The sequence below is a fragment of the Natator depressus genome, chromosome 7 (genome assembly GCF_965152275.1).
Source record: "Natator depressus isolate rNatDep1 chromosome 7, rNatDep2.hap1, whole genome shotgun sequence".
In the NCBI taxonomy this organism is placed as follows: domain Eukaryota; kingdom Metazoa; phylum Chordata; order Testudines; family Cheloniidae; genus Natator; species Natator depressus.
In genome coordinates, this window is record NC_134240.1 from 123212133 (window position 1) to 123234372 (window position 22240).

Here is a 22240-nt window from a genome sequence, read left to right on the forward strand (position 1 = left end):
GACCCTTAGCTCCAGCACCCCACTCGGCTCCGGCCCTCCAGCACCTCCGCCAGCCCTGGAGCCCCCCAGTCCCCGTGCCAGGCCCAGCACCCCACCCTCCGCCAGCCCTGGAGCCCCCCAGTCCCCATGCCAGCGCCCTGCCCTGGCCCCAGAGCCCCTGTGCCAGAGGCTCACATTCAGCTTGTTCTCCCCCAGCCCCCTACACGGCCACCCGCCATTGTCCCCAGTGTGCCAGGCCAGGGTGGGTTGGGGGTGCTCCTTTGAGGCCTTGCACCTTGGCCCCAGCATCTTCCCTACAGCCAGGTTCCCTCCCTTTCTTCTTTGGGAGGGCGGGGGGAGTAGCAGGTGTGGCTGTATGTGTGTGGGGGTCACTGTCTGCCGCTCCCCAGCAGCCTCTGCTGACCCAGTCACCCATGCTGGGGGCCCCCTTGAGCACCCCCCTGCTGTGCAGCAGGGAGGCCCCCAACCCCCACTGGGCTCTTGGGGCTGTGTCCTTGTTCCCCCAGGCAGCCCCCTGGAGCTGGTGGGGCGCATGAGCAGGGCCCTGGGTGCAGGAAGAGGTGGGGCAGGTGCTGGGGAAAGGGCTCGGGGGAAGGCTGAGCCCCGGGGCGGGAGGTCCCACAGGCTGCACGGCTACCCCGACGTGTTCACCGCAGCCCCCAGTGGGGTATCGGCGGGGTGGGAGGGGGCTGGGGCCAGGGCTGCCCCGGGCTGGGTTCTTGAGCCTCCCCTGCCTGCTGCACATCCACACCTGTCCGCTTCCTCAGGCCTGGTGCTTGCACGGCCCCTGGGAGCCCCCTTCAGTGTGTGAGCCCCCCAGGGTCACACACTCATTGGGGTGAGGCCCGGGGCTTCCCCACCTCCTGGGACCCACCCTCAGTGCCTGCAGCCCCCGCGGCCCACGCCGTGACTCCCCCCCGAGCGGGTCCAGCAGAGAGATGCCCCAAGGGGAGCCAGGCACCCCCAGGGTCCTTGTACTGCAGGGACTCAGGCAGGGGGTGACCGCAGGGGCGAGGAGGGGCTGGAACAGGCGTAGCCGGGCCTCAGTTAGCACCGAGAGCAGGAAGTTACAGCCTGGCCCAGCTGGGTCCGGCCCAGGGCCCAGAGCTCACGGCCCCTCTGTAGTCCCAGCCCAGAAGAGCTTCTCCCTCTGCCTCCAGCAGCCCCAGGGCCGCCCGGGGGGGCAAGTGGGGCAATTTTCCCCACCCCCACGTGAGTTTTCTGCAGCAATTCGGGGGCGGGGGTCTTTCAGTACCGCCGGACACACCCGGCGTGAAGGACCTGCCGCCGCTTCTTCCACGCAGGGTCTTCGGCAAAGTGCCCCGAAGACCCAAAGCGGAAGGACCCCCGCCGCCGAAGCCCCTAGGCCCCCTGAATCCTCTGGGTGGCCCTGAGCAGCCCCACCCTGACACCCCCCAGCCCTTTGCTCTCCAGTTGAGTCAGGCCCAGAGCTCCCATCCCCCCCTTTGAGTCCCCGTCCAGCCGCATGACTCCTGCCTGCAGCCCCCCGAGGGCCCCTCCTCGGTCCTTTGGTCTAGCTCCTGGGCACCTGGCCCTTTGGTCTCCAGCTGGTCGAACCTGGCTGGCTTCCTGCAGAGGGTGGGCCCTTGGGTTGCTAGGTACCACATGGCTGGGCCCTTCTCTCCTAGGCCCAGGCCCCACACAGCTGGGGCACAGTCCCACCTCTAGCTCTGGGTCTCTGCAAAGAGCAAACACTCCCACCCCGTTAACCAGGCACCACCCCAGGGAAACTGAGGCACGCACATGCTATTCACACAAAATATTATGGACAGTTTCCACTCCACCCCAGCACCCCCCTGGATCCAGACACCAGCCTTTGACTTGCACAGAACTTTTATTAGTGACACGCTAGTGCTAGCACACGTGGGGGTAGGCCCGCGGCCGCTCCTGAGACAAGGGGGCCTGGGCCCCACGGGCACGGGGTTGTGCTGGCCCCTGGGGCGGCTGAGGTAGTCGGCCTGGGATGGAATGCAGAGGCAGGCTCCTGCTGGAGCGTGAGTTGTGGTGCCCACCCCCGTGGTGCGCGGCTGCTGGCTTCCATGGTGCCCCCCGGGCCCTAGGTGAGCACCAGCCCCCTTCGCCCTCCAGCACCAATAAATACCAAGGCTCCCTGAGTGCAGTCACGGCTGCCCCAGCGCGGGAGGGCCAGGGGCCAGGGGGACAACCACCAGGAGTTGGGGGGGCAGGCCTGGCGTGCCACCCCAGCACCGGCCCAGGAGAGAAGCTGCCCCCCAGCCCAGAGGGGCCTTTGTGGGGGTGCTCTCGGGGGAGCCCCGGGGCTGGCAGGAAGGCCCAAGCACAGGGAGGCAGTGTCCAGCCTCCCCCCTGCGGCTGCTGTGCAGGGGGCAGCGCTCAGCCCCACGCCGCCCCCTTTCGGGCTGCTCCCCCGGCCCCCGGGCAGCTGCTGACTCCAGGGCTCCGCTCCGCCCCACACGCGTCAGAGGAGGTTACTGGCCAGGCGCTGCTGCTGCTCCAGCTCTCGGACGGCGTCGGCGCTGTACTGGTCACCTGGGGAGAGGAGGGGGCGGGTGAGGGGGGGCCTGCACCCCCCTGCCTGGCTGGGCGGGGGAGGGGCACAGGGCCTGTCCCCTGGGGGCCTGGTGCCCCCGGTCGCTCCCCCAAGGGGCATGCTGCCAGCTGGGCTAGAGGGGCTCAGCTACCCCAGCCCTCCTTGGCCCCGGGCTGGGCCGGCTGCCCCTCCAGCTGCCTCCCGTAGGCCCAGCCGGCCCCGCTCCCCCGCCCCCCCGGGGCCCTGCCCCGCCGCCCCAGGCGCTGCCCGTTACCTGTGTGGCAGCCGTGCAGCCAGGCGCGGTGCCCGTCGTACCTGCACTGGCACCGCATCACGTTGTTGGAGAAATCGGACTCGGCCACCTCGTGCTCGGGGTTCACGACCACCTGGGCAGGAGAGGGGAGGGGAGGGAGGAGAGAGGAGGGGCAGGGAGCCCGCGGGGGGGCAAGGCCAGGCGTGCAGAGCTGGTGCCCGGGCTGGTGGGAGAGGGGCGGGGGCCGGGCCAGCCTCACACCAGGGCCCCCGGCCCCTCACCCGCTGCTCCCAGCTGCGGGCGCAGGAGTCGGGGCTCTGGCCTCTGGCCCAGGCCAGCTCCCAGGACGCAGCCAGGCCCTGAGCGGGCCCTGGGGGAGGCGCAGACCGGGGAGGGCAGCGCAGACAGACCTTTGCCCCGGCCCCGGGCACGCGGCTCCTACCTGTAAGACGTAGCTGCCGGGCCCCACGTCGCTGATGTCCACCCACTGGCAGTCGATGTCGTGCCGGTAGGTGTCCCAGCACCCCGCACTCACCCCCTGCTCCCCGAAGTTGGCACATGCAAAGCGCCGCTGCAGCCCTGGGGGAGACGGTGAGGGGACAGGAGGACTCAGGCAGCCCCCCTCCCCCAGTCCCCCCAGCACCCGCTTCCCTCCCCCACACACCCACCACGCAGCGGAGAGCTCTCCCTTCGGGGCTGCTGGCTGTGCGGGGAGCTCCCGGCTACTCCATGCTCTTCACCATGCAGCCCTGCCCTCTCCCAGCAGGGGGCGCTGTGGGGGGCGGGGCAGGGCGCTGGCTGTGGGGGGAGCTCCCAGCAGGGGGCACTGTGGGGGGCAGGGCAGGGCTGGCTGTGGGGGGAGCTCCCAGCAGGGGGCTGGCTATGGGGGGAGCTCCCAGCAGGGGGCAGGGCACTGGCTGGGGGGGGCGCTGGGTCTGAGGAGGGGTTACCGAGAGCCCGGCCCACACCTGGGGGGCAGTTGGTGTCCTCGAGGCAGAAGCTGGCCTTGTGCCCCTCGGCCACCCTGGAGCCGTTGAGCGTCAGCAGGTCGTAGTGGGTGAAAACCTCGATGCTGTGGTAGTGCCTGTGGGGGACGAGAGGGGGCAGGCAGCTGAGCGCACGGGGGGGGGAGGAGCAGTGCCCCCCCCAGACCTGCTCCAGGCATCGGGCCAGGTCTCCCCTGCTTGGTGAGCGGGACAGGGAGGCTGGAGGGTGAAGCCCCTGGGTGTTTCGGGGAAGCCCCCCTGCAGTGGGCAGAGCCAGACCCCTGGCCGGGGAGGGCAGGAGGGAGCTGCTGGGGGTGGGGGCCAGGGGCCGACGGCTGGGCCCGGAATTACAGCTCTGCATCCAAATAAAGCCGTAATGACAGTCCTGGCCCAGATGCTGCCAATTACACCAGGCGGGGCCGGCACCACAGAGCCAGCTGGGGAGCAGGGGACAGCCAGCCGGGGGCCATGTGAGGCCCGGGCGTGGGGCTCTGGCTCGCTGGGCACGGCCCAGAGCCCTGCTGCTAGCTCTGGTTCCTCTCCTCGTCTGCCCGGGCACCCGGCCAGCAGCCCTAGCTCCGGGTGCTGCTCACAGCTGCTGCACTGGGGAGCTGGCATCCCTGGGGGCCCAGGCAGCCCCAGAGCCCCGCGGGGGGCGCTCACCTGTGGCACTGGTGCCAGACCCAGGCGTGGCGGCCGGTCTGGGGCCGGAAGTCGGCTCGGCCCAGGTTGTGGATCCGGGAGGAGAAGCGCAGCAGACGCCGGTGCCCGTCGGGCCAGCTGGCGTGGTCGGCCGAGTGCGAGAGGCAGTGCTCCTCGTGGGCGCAGTGCAGCATGGCGAGCGGCCGCTCCTCCAGGTAGCCCGTCTCCTGCACCAGCTGCGCGTCCAGCACCAGGTCCGGGGCGGCTGCAGGATCCGCGGCGTCAGGCTGGCCTGGCTTCCCTTGGGACACTGGGCCGTGCAGGGCCCCCCCGGCCCCGGCAGGTGCAGAGCTGGGACGTTACCGCCCGGCCCCTGCGGCCCAGCTGCCCCCCGCCGGCGGCCGCCGAGGACTCGCCTGGCTCGGCTGGGTGAGATCGAGGGGGCTGACTGCCAAGGAAATCCCCAATCCCACCCCCGCCCTGGGGACGCGACACCTGCTGCCCCCACCCACCAAGGCAGGCAGGCCCGTCACTCACTGTCGGTGCAGCTGACCCCGGCAGAGAAGCGCCCACCACCAGCCGGGCAGTGCACGGGGCCGTGGCGCTGGCATTGCTGGATGCTGAGCTCAGTGCCCGCGCAGTGCACGCCGCTCATCACCACCTCGCCCGCCTCCGGGCTGCCCTGCCAGTACCAGGTCTCCTGGGGGGGGAAAAGAGAGACGCCCCAGTGCTCAGCGGGGACACAAGAGCCCAGGGCCAGCCTGCCCATCAATGCCAGGGCCCCCCCCATCCCCACCATTGATGCCAGCCCCCTCCCCATCCTGCCCCTCGACGCCAGGGCCCCCCCCATTCCCACCATTGATGCCAGCCCCCTCCCCATCCTGCCCCTCGACACCACAGCACCTGGGGTCCTGCCCTGCCCCTCCCCACTATCCCCTCCCCCCAACAACATCCCCTGACACCAGGGCCCAGGGCTCCCCCATGCATCCCCCCCAGCCTGGGCACAGCCCCCCCCACAGCTCTGGGACTCACCTGGAGGGCGTGGCTGGCGAAGCCCAGCCCCAGCTGTCTGCAGACTACCATGGCCTCATTCAGCCCCCACCGTTCACCACACACGGAGCCCCACTTCAGGGCACCCCCCACCGGTACCAGCACTTCCACCACACCCTCCTCGGGGCTACGGCCCCCCACCAGGCGCACCTGGGCAGAGCAGGGGTTAGCTGCCAGCTCTTCCCCCCAGCCCGGGGAGAGCCACTGGAGGGCTGGAGACCCCCACCCCAGCTAAGGCACCTGGGGGCCCCCACACCGGCTGCCTGCCCCACCCCATGTCTCCCTCCATGTCATTCACCACCTCCTTCAGCCTGTGGCATCCTCCCCATGGTTCCTTGTGCCACCCTCTGCTCCTGCAGTGTCCCCCAGCACCCCCTGGCACCCACTCCCCCAGAAGTGCCCCACGGCACTCACTCCCCAAGACCTTCCAGCACCCCCCAGTGCCCACTCCCCCAGGCCCCTGAGCGTCCCACAGCACCTCCCAGCACCCACTCCCCCAGAAGTGCCCCATGGCACCCACTCCCCAAGACCTTCCAGCACCCCCCAGTGCCCACTCCCGCAGGCCTCCCTGCCCCACTGTACCCCATGGCACCTACCCCACCCCAGGCTACCCGCTTCTAGATGGCGCCACACTGCCCCCTCCCTAGCTATGCGCCCCACACCTCGGCACCCCGCAGCATGACTGACCGCCCCCAGGGGCCACAGGGGCTCACCTGGCTCTGGTAGTCCATGCGCGGCACGTTGCACCGGACGGCAGCGTCGGCCTCATGCCGGCAGCCGCTCTGCGCTGCCTCCTGGAAGCGGCACTCGTGGACTGAGCGCTCGGAGCCTGTGCACTGCACCTCGGTCATGTGGATGGGGCCCAGGCCTGGAGCCAGAGCCCAGCGTCAGCCTGACTCACCCCTGGGGCCTGCAGGGACCCCATCCCCGCCCCGGCGCTGCCCAAGGGGCTCCCTGCACAGGGCAGCTCCCGCCTCCCTCCAGCCTGGCCTCCTGCAGAGCACAGGCCAGAGCCCCCCAGCCTCAGACAGGCCTCAGGGGCTGAGCCATGGAGAGCCGGGGAATCCCCCCTCCCCGGGAGCTTGTCCTGGGGCTCCCCAGCCGCCCAGCACATTGGGGACTGGACCGGGCCTGGCTGCCGGTCCCTGGTGTGCCCGGCTCCCGAAGGCCTCACGCCGGGATCCAGCCGCTCTCCCTCGTCCCTCCCAGACGCTGCCCAGCCCGAAGCTCCAGGCTCTCCCTGCCGGTTCTGCTCCATCCCAGGGCCCTTTGCCACTGGGGAGCCCAGACCTGGACACCCCAATGCCCTTTGCAGAGGGACCCCCATGCCTCCCCAGAGCTCACCCTCAGTGGCTCGTCCGCTACACCCCCATAACTGCTCCTGGGACACAGGCACATGGGAGTGGGGCCCCAGCACCCCCCCAGGTCTCCAACACCGCGGCTCCCCACACGCTGGCTCCTTCCAGTCGGCTCACCCTGGCCCAGCTGGGCCCCCGCCAGGGCCTGCCTGGCCGTCCCGTAGCCCAGCTGCCGACACACCACGCTGGCTGCGAGCAGGTTCCACTTTTCGTCGCACACGGTGCCCCAGTGGCCACGGTGCAGCACCTCCACCCGGCCCTCGCCCACCTGGGCGCCAGCCCGGAGACGCACCTGGGGCCCCTGCAAGAGCGGGGGGGGAGGGGTTAGGAGGGGCCAAATGTGTTTGTGCACACACCCCCCCCCCGGGGAATGGCTGGGGTAGAGAGCTGGGGTCCGGCCTGTAGCCAGGGCCCCCCACAGCCAGCTCCTGCCCTGCTCCCCACAGCGCCCCCTGCTGGTACAGGCTGGGACTGGAGCAGCCTGGAGCCCCCACCCCACCCAACACCCTGCGTCCCCCCAGCATCCCCTGCTGGGACAGAACAGGGCTGGAGTAGCGGGAGCTCCCCCTACAACCAGCTCCTGCCCCGCCCCCCACAGCACCCCCTGCTGGGACAGGAGCAGCCAGGAGTCCCCACCCCCCCGCCGGTGTGTGGCCTCGCTCCCCTCCGGAACCGTTGCTCGGTTTGGGCTGCTGACGTCAGTCCCAAGAGGAATCGTTTTCCCACCCCCGGCCCACGCTGTGCTGCGGCCCATTCCCTCGGGGCCGGGGGCTCTCATAGGGTCTCCCCCCGTGCCCCCCAGACCCGGGGCCGTGGCTCTGGCAGGGCTCACCTCTGCGTGCAGGCCCTGGCGGAACGGCTTGGCCTTGGCTTTCTGGAACTCGGCGCCCGGGACGCAGCTGACGACGGCGTGCATGCCGCGGGCGCAGGCGGGCTGGAGCCAGCTGGCAGGGGACACCTGCACCGGGCAGTGGGACAGGTGGGGCTCCGTGCCCAGGCAGCTGACCCGGTGGATCCAGAACGCGTTCTTCCGGCTCAGGGTCCTCAGGCTGCGAACCAGGGGTCAGGTCAGCCCAAGCCAGGTCCTGCCCGGCCGGCGCCAACAGCACCCGGCTCTAGGGGCACCCCTAGCGAGGTGCAGCCGCCCCATGGGACGGGCGCACCCCGTGGGAAGCCTGGCACCCGGCGGGTTGGCCCCAGACGGGAGCGCTCAGGCAGGGACGGGTCCATACCTCGACTTGGGATCCTTCAGCTGCAGGTTCCAGAGCTTCCTGCAGGGTTCGAAAGGGCCGGTCAGCAGGGCCGTGGGCAGCCCCCACAGGGGTCACCGTGCCCTCCGCCCCCACCCCTGCGCAGGGGTCGCCGCGCCCTCCGCCCCCCACCCCTGCGCCCCCCCAGGGGTCTGCATGTCTTCCGCCTCATCCTTGGATCCAGGACTTCACAGCCCAGGGAGCCTGTGACCCACCCCTCGCACCAATGCGCACGCGGGTGCAACACTCAACCTTCTGTGACCTTGGACCCCTCCCGCGCCATCTCGTCTCAGCACCTCAGACCGTTGCGAGGGGACCTGCCCGGACCCCCCCCAGCCAGCCACGCGGCCCTGACCGCAGGCGCCCCCCGCCCCGCTCTGCACCCGCCCGGTGCTACCTGTAGAAGCCGGTGTTGAGCCGCTTCTCCCGGGGGAAGCCCAGCATCCCGCACACCACGCGGCTGCTGTTCCTGGTCCAGCCGGCGCCACACACCTGCCTCCAGCGCCCCTCATGCTTCACCTCCACCACGCCCTCGCTGATGGGCATGCTCAGCTTAGCCCAGGCCAGGACGGGCTTGAGCCGCACCTCCTCCAGCTTCCTTCCCTGCCCCAGGCCAGATACCGGGTGAGATGGGCCCAGGAAACATGGGCAGCCCCTGGGGCCCAGGCGGAAGAGAGCACTCGGGGCTGGGGCTGACACCAGCTCTGTAGGACTGGGGGAAGCTGGGCAAGGCAGCGCATGGAGGGGTGGCGGGAGGATGCCCAGGGCTGCGGGTCGGGAGCAAGGGGCACCGGCAGGGCTGTGGGGGAAGGCCTGGGGAGGGACAGGAGGGAGCAGGGAGGGGAGCTGAAGGCCGGAGTCACAGCAGGGATCTGCCCCCATGGGCCTGGGCTGTCCTCCCCCCAGCACTCCTGCTTTGCACCCCCGGTCCGTGGCTCCTGGGCGCGGGGCTCGGGCCTGTTACATGGGTCAGAGCAGCTGAAGCTCCTGGCCCGGCAAACCAGGGATGCCCTGGCCCTGCGCTGCGGTGCGAAGGCCCTTCCCTGCCGGCTCTGGCGGGCGCCGTTCCACTAGGGCAGGGCGACCGGCAGCAGGAGCCCCAGGCGGGAAGCGCCCCCAGCCAGCCCCAGGACCCCGTGAGCCCGGTCCCCGCTCACCTGCAGGCTGGCGGCTGGGCCCGGGGCAGGGGCACCGGGCGGGTGCCGGCCCGAGCACACGACGCCGGCGTCCTCTCCGTGGTGGCAGTCGCTCACGCCCCAGCCGTTGGAGTCGCACTCGGCCAGGGAGCGCTCGGTGCCGGCACAGCGCACGTTATCCAGCCAGACGGGGCCTGACGCAGCAGGGGCGGGTCAATGACGGGCCCGGGCCAGGAGCTCTGGCAGCCCCGGGGCCTGGAAGGGGCCCTGGGCTGGGACACCCCCTCCCCACATGGGCTCAGCAACAGGGCCCCAGGCCAGCAGCCCCTGCCCCCAAAAGCATTGGGCGGGGGGACTGCAGGGGGCTCACTGACCATGGGGTACTAAATGGGATGCCCCAAATTACTAGCAGACACCCCACCCCCTGGGAGAACTCAGGGGCTGTGCTTCTGACCACATCGCCACCACCCCCCGGCTCCCACAGCACCCCCTGCTGGGAGTAGCCAGCACCTCCCCCCACAACCAATGCCCTGCCCCCCACAGCGCCCCCTGCTGGGACAGGCCAGGGCTGGAGTTGCTGGGAGCTGCCCCACAGCGAGCACTAGGCCTTGGGGAGGGGAGAGTTCTGCAGCTGGGGGGCTCTCACCCCCATATCTCCAGCCACAGGAGCCCGCACTCCATTCTGGGGTAGCCGGTGCCCTGCGTGGGCTGGGGGTATGCCTGGGAGCCATGCGTGAGCAGGGGGGCGCAGCCTTACCTTCCCCTCGGCCATACTTGGCGCTGTGGGCCCACGTCACGGCCGACTCAAAGCCCAGCTCCCTGCAGGCCACGCTGGCCACGTGGATGTCGAAGTCGTCGTCACACACGGTCCCCCACTGCCCATCGTACAGCACCTCCAGCCGCCCCTCGCCAGCCTGGCTCCTGGCCCCCACCAGCCGCACCCAAACCTGTGGGGGCTGCTGCCAGCTGGGGGTCGCCAGGCACAGCAGCAGCAGGGTGGGGACGGGTCCAGCCAGCATCACTGATCCTCCCCAGACAGACTCCTAGAAACAGCGTGGCATGGCAGGGGTCTGGGCCTGGCAGGGGTCCCCAGGGGCGCCCCATCCCACTGATTCCAGGGGGACAGACTGGCTTGGGGGCACGGTTTGGGATGGGGCCTTTCCCCTCTAGGGGTGTGGCTGCAAGTCTCGCCCCCAGGTGCCAGAGAGGAGCGCTGGCCCCACCTCACCCTGCAACCGTCACAGCCGGACAGCCACCCCGAGCAGGCTGGACCCCATGCGCGGGCAGGGACCCCACGAGCGCAAAGCCCTGGTGCGCTGGAGGACCGGGGGAGCGAGGGTCCCAGAAATCAACAGCCCAGGTAGCTGCTGGCAAAGATCCAAGGAGCGGCTAATGGGAGCAGGCGCTGCCCATGCCCAGCCCAGCCCTGGCACTGCCACCCACTGAGCCACGCAGCCAGTGCCCCCAGCGCGACCCAGCTCAGACCCCCCGCAGGTGTCATGCCCGTCTCCCCCAGAGCCCGCTGCCCGGTCGCTGGGGGGCTGCCTGGCCCAGCACTGACACCTCCCCCACCGTAACCAGCGATAAGGTGACAGCGGCTGCTGCCCCCCGAACTACTCCCTGCGCCCCCAGGCAGAGCCACTGCCAGTCCCAGCCTGACCCCCCCACGCATCCTGTGCCCCCCACAACCTCCTGCTTACAAATCCCCCACATCCTCCCACCCGCCCTGTGCCCCCCTTGGCCCCCACATCCCCCCGCCTGCACCCCATATCCCCCTACCGGGTGTCCCCCCCAACAGCCCCACATCCCGTACCTGCGACCCCCCAATGCTCCCACATCCTCCCACCCTGTGCCCCCCAACAGCCCTACATCCACCCTGTGCCCCCCAATGTCCCTACATCCCCCACCTGCCCCCCAATGGCCCCACTTCCCCCACCCTGTGCCCCCCAACAGCCCCACATCCACCCTGTGCCCCCACATCCCCCCACCCTGTGCTCCCAATGCCCCCCAACAGCCCCCCATCCACCCTGTGCCCCCAACATCCCCCCCACCCTGTGCCCCCAATGCCCCCCAACAGCCCCACATCCACCCTGTGCCCTCCAACACCCCCTGTGCACAGCGCCCGGCACCAGGGCCCCGATCCCGGCGCTCCCCGCCACTCACCGCGCGGGCCGGGCCAGGCAGGACCGAGGGGACGGACGAGCTGCTGGGGCCCGGCCCGCCCGGCCTTTTATCCCGGCAGCCGCCCCGGCCCCGCTCCGGGCAGCCCCCGCCTGAGCCCGGCCCCGGGGAGGCTCCGCGCCAGCAGGTTCCGCACCGGCGGGCGCAGAGCCAGCGGGTCCCCGCGCCCCACCCTCCGAGCCGCGCCTGCCCCCCGCCGGGCCCCCGCCTGCCCCCTGATCCCCGCCGGGCCCCCCGGCGCCCCTGGTCCCCACCTGCCCCCCCCCGCCTGCCTCCCGATGCGCTGGGGCCCCCCGACCCCCGCCTGTCCCCCCATCGGGCCGACGGGCCCCCGCCTGCCCCCTGATCCCCGCCGGGCCCCCCGGCGCCCCTGGTCTCCACCTGCCCCCCCGCCTGCCCCCCGAACCCCGCCTGTCCCCGCATCGGGCCCCCTGCCCCCCGATGCGCTGGGGCCCCCCGACCCCCACCTCTCCCCCCATCTGGCCCCTTGCCCCCCGCTGGGCCCCCTGTCGGGCCTCCCCAGCCCCCACCTGGTCCCTGACTCTTGCTGGGATGCCCTGGGCTGGGACCCCGCCTGCCCCCCAGCTAGTGTGACCAGAGAGCAAATGTGAAAAATCGGGAAGGGAGTGGGGGGTAATAGGAGCCTATATAAGAAAAAGACTCAAAAATCGGGACATCTGGTCACCCTACCCCCAGCCACCTGCCTGCCCACTGAACCCCTCCATCCAGGCCAGGCCTCCCTCCTCAAAACCTCCTGCCTGGGCTGAACCCCCAGCCCCCTACCTGGGCCGAGCTCCTGGGCCTCCCGGCTGGGAGTTCATGGGCACGCCCAGAAAGGAGCAATTTGCCGAGGTTAGAAACCCTCTGGGCCCGAATGAGCCACCCGCCAGGGGCCCGGTGCCCGGAGCCCGGAGCCAGCCCCGCTGGGAGAGCCCCATGTCACGCAGCCGGCCCTGGGCTCTCCTCACTGACCCGGGGGCCAGACTGGTCACCGGCTGGCACTGGCACCCGGGACCCCTGCCAGCCCTGCTCTGAGCAACCAGACAGGGGGTGACCCAACACCTACCAGGGTGGGGGTGGGCAGGGCTCTCGCCCCAGGCCACCTTTGTGCTGTTACTCTGACCCTCCATCAGCCCTGCCAGTGCCCCTCAGCCCCGACCCGCAGCCCCCTGCTGTCCCAGCCGTGGGGTCCCCCCGCTCTGCCCTGCCAGGGCCCCTCAGCCCCGACCCGCAGCCCCCTGCTGTCCCAGCCGTGGGGTCCCCCCGCTCTGCCCTGCCAGGGCCCCTCAGCCCTGACCCGCAGCCCCCTGCTGTCCCAGCCGTGGGGTCCCCCCGCTCTGCCCTGCCAGGGCCCCTCAGCCCCGACCCGCAGCCCCCTGCTGTCCCAGCCGTGGGGTCCCCCCGCTCTGCCCTGCCAGGGCCCCTCAACCCCGACCCGCAGCCCCCTGCTGTCCCAGCCGTGGGGTCCCCCCGCTCTGCCCTGCCAGGGCCCCTCAGCCCCGACCCGCAGCCCCCTGCTGTCCCAGCCGTGGGGTCCCCCCGCTCTGCCCTGCCAGGGCCCCTCAACCTGACCCGCAGCCCCCTGCTGTCCCAGCCGTGGGGTCCCCCCGCTCTGCCCTGCCAGGGCCCCTCAGCCCCGACCCGCAGCCCCCTGCTGTCCCAGCCGTGGGGTCCCCCCGCTCTGCCCTGCCAGGGCCCCTCAGCCCCGACCCGCAGCCCCCTGCTGTCCCAGCCGTGGGGTCCCCCCGCTCTGCCCTGCCAGGGCCCCTCAGCCCCGACCCGCAGCCCCCTGCTGTCCCAGCCGTGGGGTCCCCCCGCTCTGCCCTGCCAGGGCCCCTCAACCTGACCCGCAGCCCCCTGCTGTCCCAGCCGTGGGGTCCCCCCGCTCTGCCCTGCCAGGGCCCCTCAGCCCCGACCCGCAGCCCCCTGCTGTCCCAGCCGTGGGGTCCCCCCGCTCTGCCCTGCCAGGGCCCCTCAGCCCCGACCCGCAGCCCCCTGCTGTCCCAGCCGTGGGGTCCCCCCGCTCTGCCCTGCCAGGGCCCCTCAAACCTGACCCGCAGCCCCCTGCTGTCCCAGCCATGGGGTCCCCCCCCCGCTCTGCCCTGCCAGGGCCCCTCAGCCCCGACCCGCAGCCCCCTGCTGTCCCAGCCATGGGGTCCCCCCGCTCTGCCCTGCCAGGGCCCCTCAGCCCCGACCCGCAGCCCCCTGCTGTCCCAGCCGTGGGGTCCCCACAACTCTGCCGGTGCCGCTCAAGCCCGACCCACAGCCACCTGCTACCCCAGCCTGGGTCTCCCCTGACTGCTGTACCCTGAATCTGTCCCCAGCGGCTCTCACTGCCATCGCAGGTGTTGGGATGGCATCTCTGGTGCCCAAGGGCCGCTGCTTGAGCCGCCCCCCCGAGCTGCGGTGCCCACGCGGTGGGATGGGGATAAACAGGAAGCTGCGTTCCGCCAGCCGTGCCTTGCAGGGATGTGCCAGTGGCCACGGGCTGTTTATTTGGCGTTTAAGGAGCAGGTTCCCGTCGGGAGGAGCCAGGAACCACAGGGCCTGGAATAGCCCGTGAGCTCATCACCACATCCGCGGGGGGGGGGGGGGGAGCAGTCGTCCCCCCCCGCTCCCCCAGCTCCCAGCTCCGTACGGGGAGCAAGCGGCCCGGGGCGCCCACTGACTCCCTGCAGAGAGGAAAGACCAGCAAAGCCGCCTGCACAGTATGCCCAGTGCCCGGGGCTCCCAGGGCTCTCCACACTGCCCCTGCCCAGGGAACCCCTGGCCCCGGTCCCTGCTGCATGGGGTCCCCCGCCGGGGCCATGGCACTGGATGTACCCAGCCTCCAGCCAGCCCCAGAGTGATACCTGCAGGCGGGGCCAGAGCCCGCACAGCTGGGGCAGGACTCTGGAGCAGAGCCGGGCACAGTCATGGGGCGGGGACCCCGGCTCCCTGGCCTTGGGCTGCCAATCGCGCTCTGGGCCCAGGCCGTGACACCTGTGATTTATGGGTGACCAGGGAGCTCTGTGCCCACCCAGCCCCGGCTGGAGAGTGCAATTAAACAACCCCCCCTCCCCGGCCCAGGAACGTGCACCCGCAGCCGGGGGGCAGCGCCTGGCCAGGCCCAGGGAGCCCCCACGTACCTCCAGTCTGGCTTGCAGGAGGTGCTTGGCTGCTAGGGGTCGGTTCAGGTCAGGGCAGGGGCCCTCAGTGCTGCTCTTGGGGGTGCCTCAGGGCCAGGGGCAGGAGCTGGTTTGGGGCAGGGGGCTGCTCAGTGTCACTGCTGGAGGGCAGGGAGGAAGGGTGTGGGCTGGGTGCCCAGGGGCTGGACGAAGGCTCCCTGGCTGGCGCCGGCTGCAGGCCCACCTGGTTGATGGTTGGGGCAGAGGGCATTTGTCCCTTTGCATTGGGCTGTGCCTTGCAGCCGATCATGGTGCCTAAGGTGGCCGGGGGGCACCTGGGCTGGGCGCTGCATTAATTCAGCAGAGCGAGACCCCTGGGGTCAGGCAGCGGGTGCAGGGCCCATGGGCAGAGCTGGCAGTGCCCGGCAGAGTGCTTGGCATGTGCTGGGCAGGGGGGGCTGCAGAGCTCCCCAGTTCAGGGGGGGGGACAGGCCTGATGCCAGCTGCTCAGGGGATACTCTGCCCTGTGCCCGCTCACACCCGGGCTCACACTGTCTGGGTGCTTGGTACCCACTTTGCCCAGCTGTGGGTGGTGACATGCGAGGGGATGTGAGTCAGACAGGGCCAGGCTGGGCCAGGAGAGCCACAGTCATCACCCAGAGCGGGGGCGGGGGGAGCCCCCCATCATGGGACCCAGAGCTGCCCGCCAAGGCGGCAAAGCTGGGGCATTTGGGGATGGGGAAGGGGGCTGCAGGGCAGCTGCCCGGAGCCAAAGGAGATTTCGGCAAGGGCAGCTCAGCAGCGGGAGGGGTGTAAGAGGGGTCTAGAGAACTCCGCTGTACCTGGCTCTGGGACGAGAGCGGGGGCTAGTAGATTGCAGGGGGAGGGCTGGGAGCCAGGACTCCTGGGTTCTCTCCCTGGCTCTGGGAGGGGAGAGGAGTCTAGTTTGTTGGGGGAGGGGCAGGACTCCTGGGTTCTCTCCCTGGCTCTGGGAGGGGAGAGGGGTCTAATGTTTTTTTTTGCGGGCGGGGGGGAGTTAGGCAGGACTCCTGGGTTCTCACCTAGCTGTACCACTGGCTTGGGCTGTTGCGTTTCTCTCGGCAGCCCCCGTGCCAATGGGACAGAGCCCATGGCTGGCCGGGGTTCCCTCACTCCAGCGAAGCTCCAGGGCCTCCCCACAGACACGTCCCAAGGGGGGCTGTCACCATGGGGGCTGGCAGCCTGCGCAGACAGCTACGCGGGCAACACTGGACTAGAAAGGAAAACTCCCGCACTGCAGCGACAGCATTGCTGGTGTGAGCTGGCGCGGGGGCCGGCCCCTCGCGGGCTGGCTGGCGGGGCCGGGAGGGAGGGCTGTGGGGCCCAGGTACAGGCCGTGCAGCCCCGTGCACGGGGCTGGCAGGAAGCGCTGAAGGCACCCGGAGGGCGCAGGGGCTATTCTTAGCCAGTCAATATTGATTCAGCAGCTCAGGTGCAGCTGGGTCTGGAGCTGTTTTATTTCGGGCAGGTGGGCGGGCTGGGCACTCAATCCAGCCTTGTCCCCGGGGAGGAAGAGGGCTGGGCAAGGCACTGAGCCCTGTAATCTTCAGGGACAGGGCGCTGGCTGGGGAGGGCTCGGCTCATGGGTGAGGACACACCCTGCTCGTTGCCATGAGCGGGCAGGCTGGGGGTGAGCTGTGCCAGGGGTCAGCCCGGAGCTAGACACACTCACACCAAGGCCGGCCCTGGGGGGCCAGTGGGGGGGTTGGGGGGGCAGCCAGGGAGTGGGACTCTGCTCCAGCCCTGCAGGCGGGGATGTGGCTGGCACCGGGGGGCACAGCTGGATCCATGACACTGAGCAGGTAGCTGGGACCCTCCAGCCAGGGGCACTGCCGCAAACACTGGCCCAGGGACCCTCTGCACCTGGTGGCCCCGAGCACGGCTTCAGGGACCAGTGAACAGCAGCCGAAGTGCACAAGGGGACCTGCCCATGTGTGTGGGGGTCAGTGGCAGGGGCTCAGGGGGGTGTCTGGGCCCCCCCCACCTCGTGGGCTGGTGAATCATGGCTCAGAGCAGCCCTGCGAGGCAAAGCTTCCCCCAGGGGCAGGGCAGGGGAGAAGATGGGGTGTGATCCACAATCCACCTGCACCATCCACAGCTGCCTTGTTCCTTGGCTGCCCAGCGCTCTGCCTCGGGCTCCCAGGAGGGGCAGGCAGGGGCCGGGCACCAGGATCCAGGCTCTGCCGCCGTGAGCCCCTGTTCTGGCCCGTTAGCACCGGGGCTGCTGCTCTGGGCACCCTGACGAGCCTCGGCTAGGGTGTCCCCCTCAGGCAGGCCCAGATCAGGGGCGGGCGCCGCACAGATCCCCCCAGTGCTAGGGGCTGAGCCCAGCATCTCCCAGAATGCCCGGCCGTTTGCTGGGCTTTATTCTCAGCACGGCTGAGTGCCCGGCTCCTCCTGCCAGCACTGGGGCGTGGGAGGCTCTGGGAGTGGGGCCTCTGGGAGTGTGACTGCGGCCGGGCTGGCACCGGGCAGGGGGCACTGGGCAGGGAGCACAGGGCAGGGGGAACAGGATGGTCGCGGAGTCCCCCCCAGGTGACTGTGGCCGGCCTGGCACCGGGCGGGGGCACTGGGCAGGGGGAACAGGGCAGGGGGAACGGATGGTCACGGACCCCCCCCCGTGTGACTGCAGCCAGCCTGGCACTGGGCAGGGGGCACTGGGCAGGGAGCACAGGGCAGGGGGAACAGGATGGCCACGGAGCCCCCCAGTGTGACTGTGCCCAGCCTGGCACCAGGCGGGGGCACAGGGCAGAGGGAACAGGATGGCCGTGGAGCCCCCCAGTGTGACTGCAGCCGGCCTGGCACTGGGCAGGGAGCACAGAGCAGGTGGAACAGGATGGCCACGGACCCCCCTGTGTGACTGCGGCCGGCCTGGCACTGGGCAGGGGGCACTGGGCAGGGGGCACAGGGCAGGGGGACCAGGATGGTCGCGGAGTCCCCCCCGTGTGACTGCAGCCGGCCTGGCACCGGGCGGGGGCACAGAGCAGAGGGAACAGGATGGTCGCGGAGCCCCCCCGTGTGACTGCGGCCGGCCTGGCACTGGGCAGAGGGCACCGGGTGGGGGGCACAGAGCAGAGGGAACAGGATGGTCGCGGAGCCCCCCCGTGTGACTGCGGCCAGCCTGGCACCGGGCGGGGGCACAGAGCAGAGGGAACAGGATGGTCGCGGAGGCCCCCCGTGTGACTGCGGCCGGCCTGGCACCGGGCGGGGGCACAGAGCAGAGGGAACAGGATGGTCGCGGAGCCCCCCCTTGTGACTGCGGCCAGCCTGGCACCGGGCGGGGGCACAGAGCAGAGGGAACAGGATGGCCACGGTCCCCCCTGTGTGACTGTGGCCGGCCTGGCACCGGGCGGGGGCACTGGGCAGGGGGAACAGGGCAGGGGCAACAGGGCAGGGGGAACGGGATGGTCGCGGACCCCCCCCATGTGACTGCAGCCGGCCTGGCACCGGGCAGGAGCACAGAGCAGAGGGAACAGGATGGTCGCGGAGCCCCCCCGTGTGACTGCGGCCGGCCTGGCACTGGGCAGGGGCCACCGGGTGGGGGGCACAGAGCAGAGGGAACAGGATGGTGGCGGAGCCCCCCCGTGTGACTGCGGCCGGCCTGGCACCGGGCGGGGGCACCGGGCGGGGGCACAGAGCAGAGGGAACAGGATGGTGGCGGAGCCCCCCCGTGTGACTGCGGCCGGCCTGGCACCGGGCGGGGGCACAGAGCAGAGGGAACAGGATGGTCGCGGAGCCCCCCCGTGTGACTGCGGCCGGCCTGGCACTGGGCAGGGGGCACCGGGTGGGGGGCACAGAGCAGAGGGAACAGGATGGTCGCGGAGCCCCCCCGTGTGACTGCGGCCGGCCTGGCACTGGGCAGGGGGCACTGGGTGGGGGGCACAGAGCAGAGGGAACAGGATGGTGGCGGAGCCCCCCCTTGTGACTGCGGCCAGCCTGGCACTGGGCAGGGGGCACCGGGTGGGGGGCACAGAGCAGAAGGAACAGGATGGTCGCGGAGCCCCCCCTTGTGACTGCGGCCGGCCTGGCACCGGGCGGGGGCACAGAGCAGAGGGAACAGGATGGTTGCGGAGCCCCCCGTGTGACTGCGGCCGGCCTGGCACCAGGCGGGGGCACCGGGCAGCAGCCCCCTCCGGTGCAATGGGGTTCACTGAATTCGTCGGTTCTGGGCAGTGGCGAGATGCTGCTGCCCCCTGGTGGTGCACATTGGACAAGCCTTCATCCTGCAGAACAGGGTGCCCCTAAGGGATCTGGCTGCCTGCCTGGGGGCCATGGGGTGGGGCCACCCCCCTCTGGCGAGTTCAGGCAGACCAGGCTGGGCAGTGCCAGGGACAGACCGCACAGCGGCCGTGCAGGGAGCAGCCCGAGGCGCACAGGCCACCCCGAGTACCATGGGGCTGGGCAGGGCCCATGGGAGACCCACTGACCCGCAGTGCACAGTCCAGGGGTCAGGAGGAAGGGTTTGAACCACCTGACGTGCACACGGTCCCCACTTGGCACCCAGCGACACCCGCACCTCACTCAGAGGAGCAAAGTGCCCTAGAGCAGGCCCTGGGGGAGACACCAGGAGCCCGCCCCTTGTGCTGAGCCCGTAGGGGTGGCTCCTGCCCTGCCCCCGCGGACACTGGCCCCATGGGTGCTGCAGTGAGCTAGAGACGCCCCGGGCCGGTGACTCAGCACAGCTGGGAGCTCTGCTCCGTCCTCCCCACCCCGCCCCGGGGCGCAGCAAACGTGGCCACATCCCCCAAGGCAGCAGCCGCCCACCTGCAGCAGGAAGGCGAGCTCCCCCCGCCCCCAACAGGCCCTTCTGGAGCCGAGCCCCCCAGGGCCGGCCTGGGTGCGCCTGGCACTCAAGCCACTGGCTCCAATGGGCTGGGGGGGGGGCAGCACCAGCTGGGCAGGAGTCACACTGCACTTGGCATTGCTAAGCTCACCCCTGCGCGCCCCTTGCGGCTGAGCATGGGGCACGTCGCGCCTGGCGCCCCCTGCTGACGGTCCCATGACGTTCAGCCTCTTCTCGGCTCTCAGCCCTGCAGCCATGTCCGGTCCCAGCTCTCCTGGGGCTCCAAAGTCCAGCAAAACAAATGTCTGGACCCTCCGTCGGGTCTGCCGCCCCCTCATCTGGGCCCTGTGGTCCATTCCCCCCCCTCGCAGGGCCCCCACCAGCCCGTATCCCCTTCTTGGGGGCTTCACGCCACCTTCCCTGGGACAGGTTGTGATGAAGCGGGACTGTTCTTAATGTTTCCTCTGAATATTGTGGGGGTGCCTCAGTTTCCCCTAGGCAGTTCTTAAGTATCTAGGGGGTGGGGTAAGGGTGTATGATCATTGCAGAGCCCTAGAGGGCAGGTGTGTGTAGGGGTCTGGACACAGAGAATGGCCGACACCCTGTTTCCTGGCCACTGATGGCCTGGGCCTTCCCCCCTGCAAGGTGAGAGCTAAAGGGTTGGAGAACAAAGGAATCAGGTGACCTCCTGGCCCGGGAAAGGGACAAAACCCAGAGGAGGGGGGGGCTGGAGGGAGTTTCAGTTTGGGGCTGGCTGGGACATGGAGCAAAGGGCAGACGGGGTTGTCTGGCTCGCTGCCCCCCAGAATGGACCCAGCTGAGGGGTCCTGTTCTCTGCACCTACAAGCTCTGTGTTAGACCATGTTCCTGTCGTCTAATAAACCTCTGTTTTACTGGCTGGCTGAGAGTCACGTCTGACTGCGGAGTTGGGGGCAGGACCCTCTGGCTTCCCCAGGACCCCGCCTGGGCGGACTGGGTGTGGGAAGCGCACGGAGGGGCAGAGGATGCTGAATGCTCCGAGGTCAGACCCAGGAAGGTGGAGCCGGGGGAGCTGTGTGTCCTGCAGACAGGCTGCTCCCAGAGAGGAGACTTCCCCAGAGTCCTGCCTGGCTTCATAGGGAGCAGTTCCAGAGCATCGCCCGGGGACTCCGTGACACAGGTAGGGGAGCCCGGCCTGGCCTCTGCGCTGGTTCCAGGGTCACTCACCTGACTCCTCGTTGCCACCTCCCTGGGCTTCCGCCTCGCCTGGGGAGACGCCCTGGTCCCTACATGTGTCTCATAGACTTTAAGGTCAGAAGGGACCATTATGGATGTGACGATGTGACGCAGCAGGGAGGGGGGAGTGTTGACCTGGGAATGTGCCCTGGGGACGGGAGACCTGAGAGCCTGTCACCTGAGCCAGGAGGGGGAGGGGGAGGTGACACCTCTGCCCAGGAATGTGGATGGAGGCTGCAGCAGGGAACCTGCTCGGTGGGTTTAGTTTCAGTTTGGGGCGGGGTGGAGGAAGACAGGGAACCCCAGGGCTGGGGTCTAAGCTCCCTGCTCCCCCAGAAGGACTTCACTGAGGGGTCCTGGGGGTACCCACAAGCTCTGTTTTGGACTGTGTTCCTGTTGTCCAATAAACCTTCTGTTTTACTGGCTGGCTGAGAGTCTCAGTGAATCCCAGGAAGAGGGGTGCAGGGCCTGGACTCCCCCACACTCCGTGACAACTGGTGGCAGCGGTGGGATCTACTGCACCCCGTGAACGGCGCTTCCTGCAGTAAGTGACTGGGGAACAGTAAAACGAAGGGGGATTGACGGGGACCAGGCGTGCTGAAGATTCAGAGAGAGACGGTTCCAGGGGGCGGTTAACCCTGGGAGTGTGTGACCAGAGAGAAGGACTTTTGCAGTAACAGGGTCCCCCGGGGGATTGCAGCGAGCGGTCCCAGGGGCGGAGGAGTCTGCAGCTCGACCCTGGCAAAGAGGTGGTGACCTCAAGAAGGACTGGCACACTAGGGGCTTTTCCTGGAAACCGTGGACAGCTGCCCGGCCTGCGAGTGGCCAGCCGGGAGATGTACGCTAAACGCCTTAAGAGCGACCTGGTGGAGCTGTGCAGGCAGAGGGGGCTGCGCGTCGGGAGGTCCACCAAGGAACAGCTGATTGCCCAGCTGGAGGAGAGGGATCGCTTGGATGACCCGATCCCTGTCCCTGAGGGAAGCCGCCCGGCGGACGCAGCGTGGGCCCTGGGGCCTGACCAGGCTGGGAGGGGTCAGACTGCTGCCCAGGACACCCCGAGACCCTTCCTACCTATGCCTGGGGGAGGGGTTGTGGGAAGCCCAGCGAATACCGAGGGCCCCCTGACCCCAGCAGCCAGCAGGGGATCCTCCCAGCGGAGCTCCCCATCCCTGGAGCGGATGCGGCTGGAATGGGAGAGGGAGAGGAAAAGGAGGGAGCTGGAGGATCATGAAAAACAACGTCAACATGAGGAGAAACAACGTCAACATGAGCAGGAGGAGAAGGAGAAACAACGTCAACATGAGCAGGAGGAGAAGGAGAGGGAGCGTCAGGAGAAGGAGAGGGAGCGTCAGGAGAAGGAGAGGGAGCGTCAGGAGAAGGAGAGGGAACGTCAACATGAGCAGCAGGAGAAGGAGAAACAAAGACAGCATGAGCTGGAGCTGGCCAGGCTGAGGAGCAGTGGGGCCCCGGCTGCGGTGAGTGAGGGGGGACCCAAGACTGCAAGGAGCTTTGATAAGTGCTTCCTGGCCCAGCGGAAGGAGGGGGAGGACATAGATAGCTTCCTGACGGCCTTTGAGAATGCCTGCGAGCTGCACAGGGTTGACCCTGCAGACAGGCTCCAGTTCCTCACCCCTTTACTAGACCCCAAAGCCGTGGAGGTGTACAGCCGGATGACAGGGCCAGAGGCTGGGGACTATGAACTGTTCAAAC

The 22240-nt window shown here is 69.9% G+C and overlaps 1 protein-coding gene across 1 annotated transcript; it reads right to left on the minus strand.

Annotated features, from left to right (window-relative positions):
• Positions 1-1972: 1972 nt before the first annotated feature.
• Positions 1973-20571, minus strand: LOXL4 (lysyl oxidase like 4). Its single transcript, XM_074959545.1, has 15 exons — positions 20522-20571; positions 9963-10248; positions 9227-9399; positions 8467-8672; positions 8052-8090; positions 7652-7868; positions 6937-7120; positions 6175-6329; positions 5444-5611; positions 4949-5111; positions 4433-4676; positions 3752-3867; positions 3226-3362; positions 2805-2916; positions 1973-2529 (listed from the first exon to the last, which is right to left on the minus strand). Exons 2-15 carry the CDS (start codon positions 10222-10224, stop codon positions 2459-2461), a joined length of 2247 nt encoding a protein of 748 aa, XP_074815646.1. The 5' UTR covers positions 10225-10248; positions 20522-20571; the 3' UTR covers positions 1973-2458.
• Positions 20572-22240: the final 1669 nt, after the last annotated feature.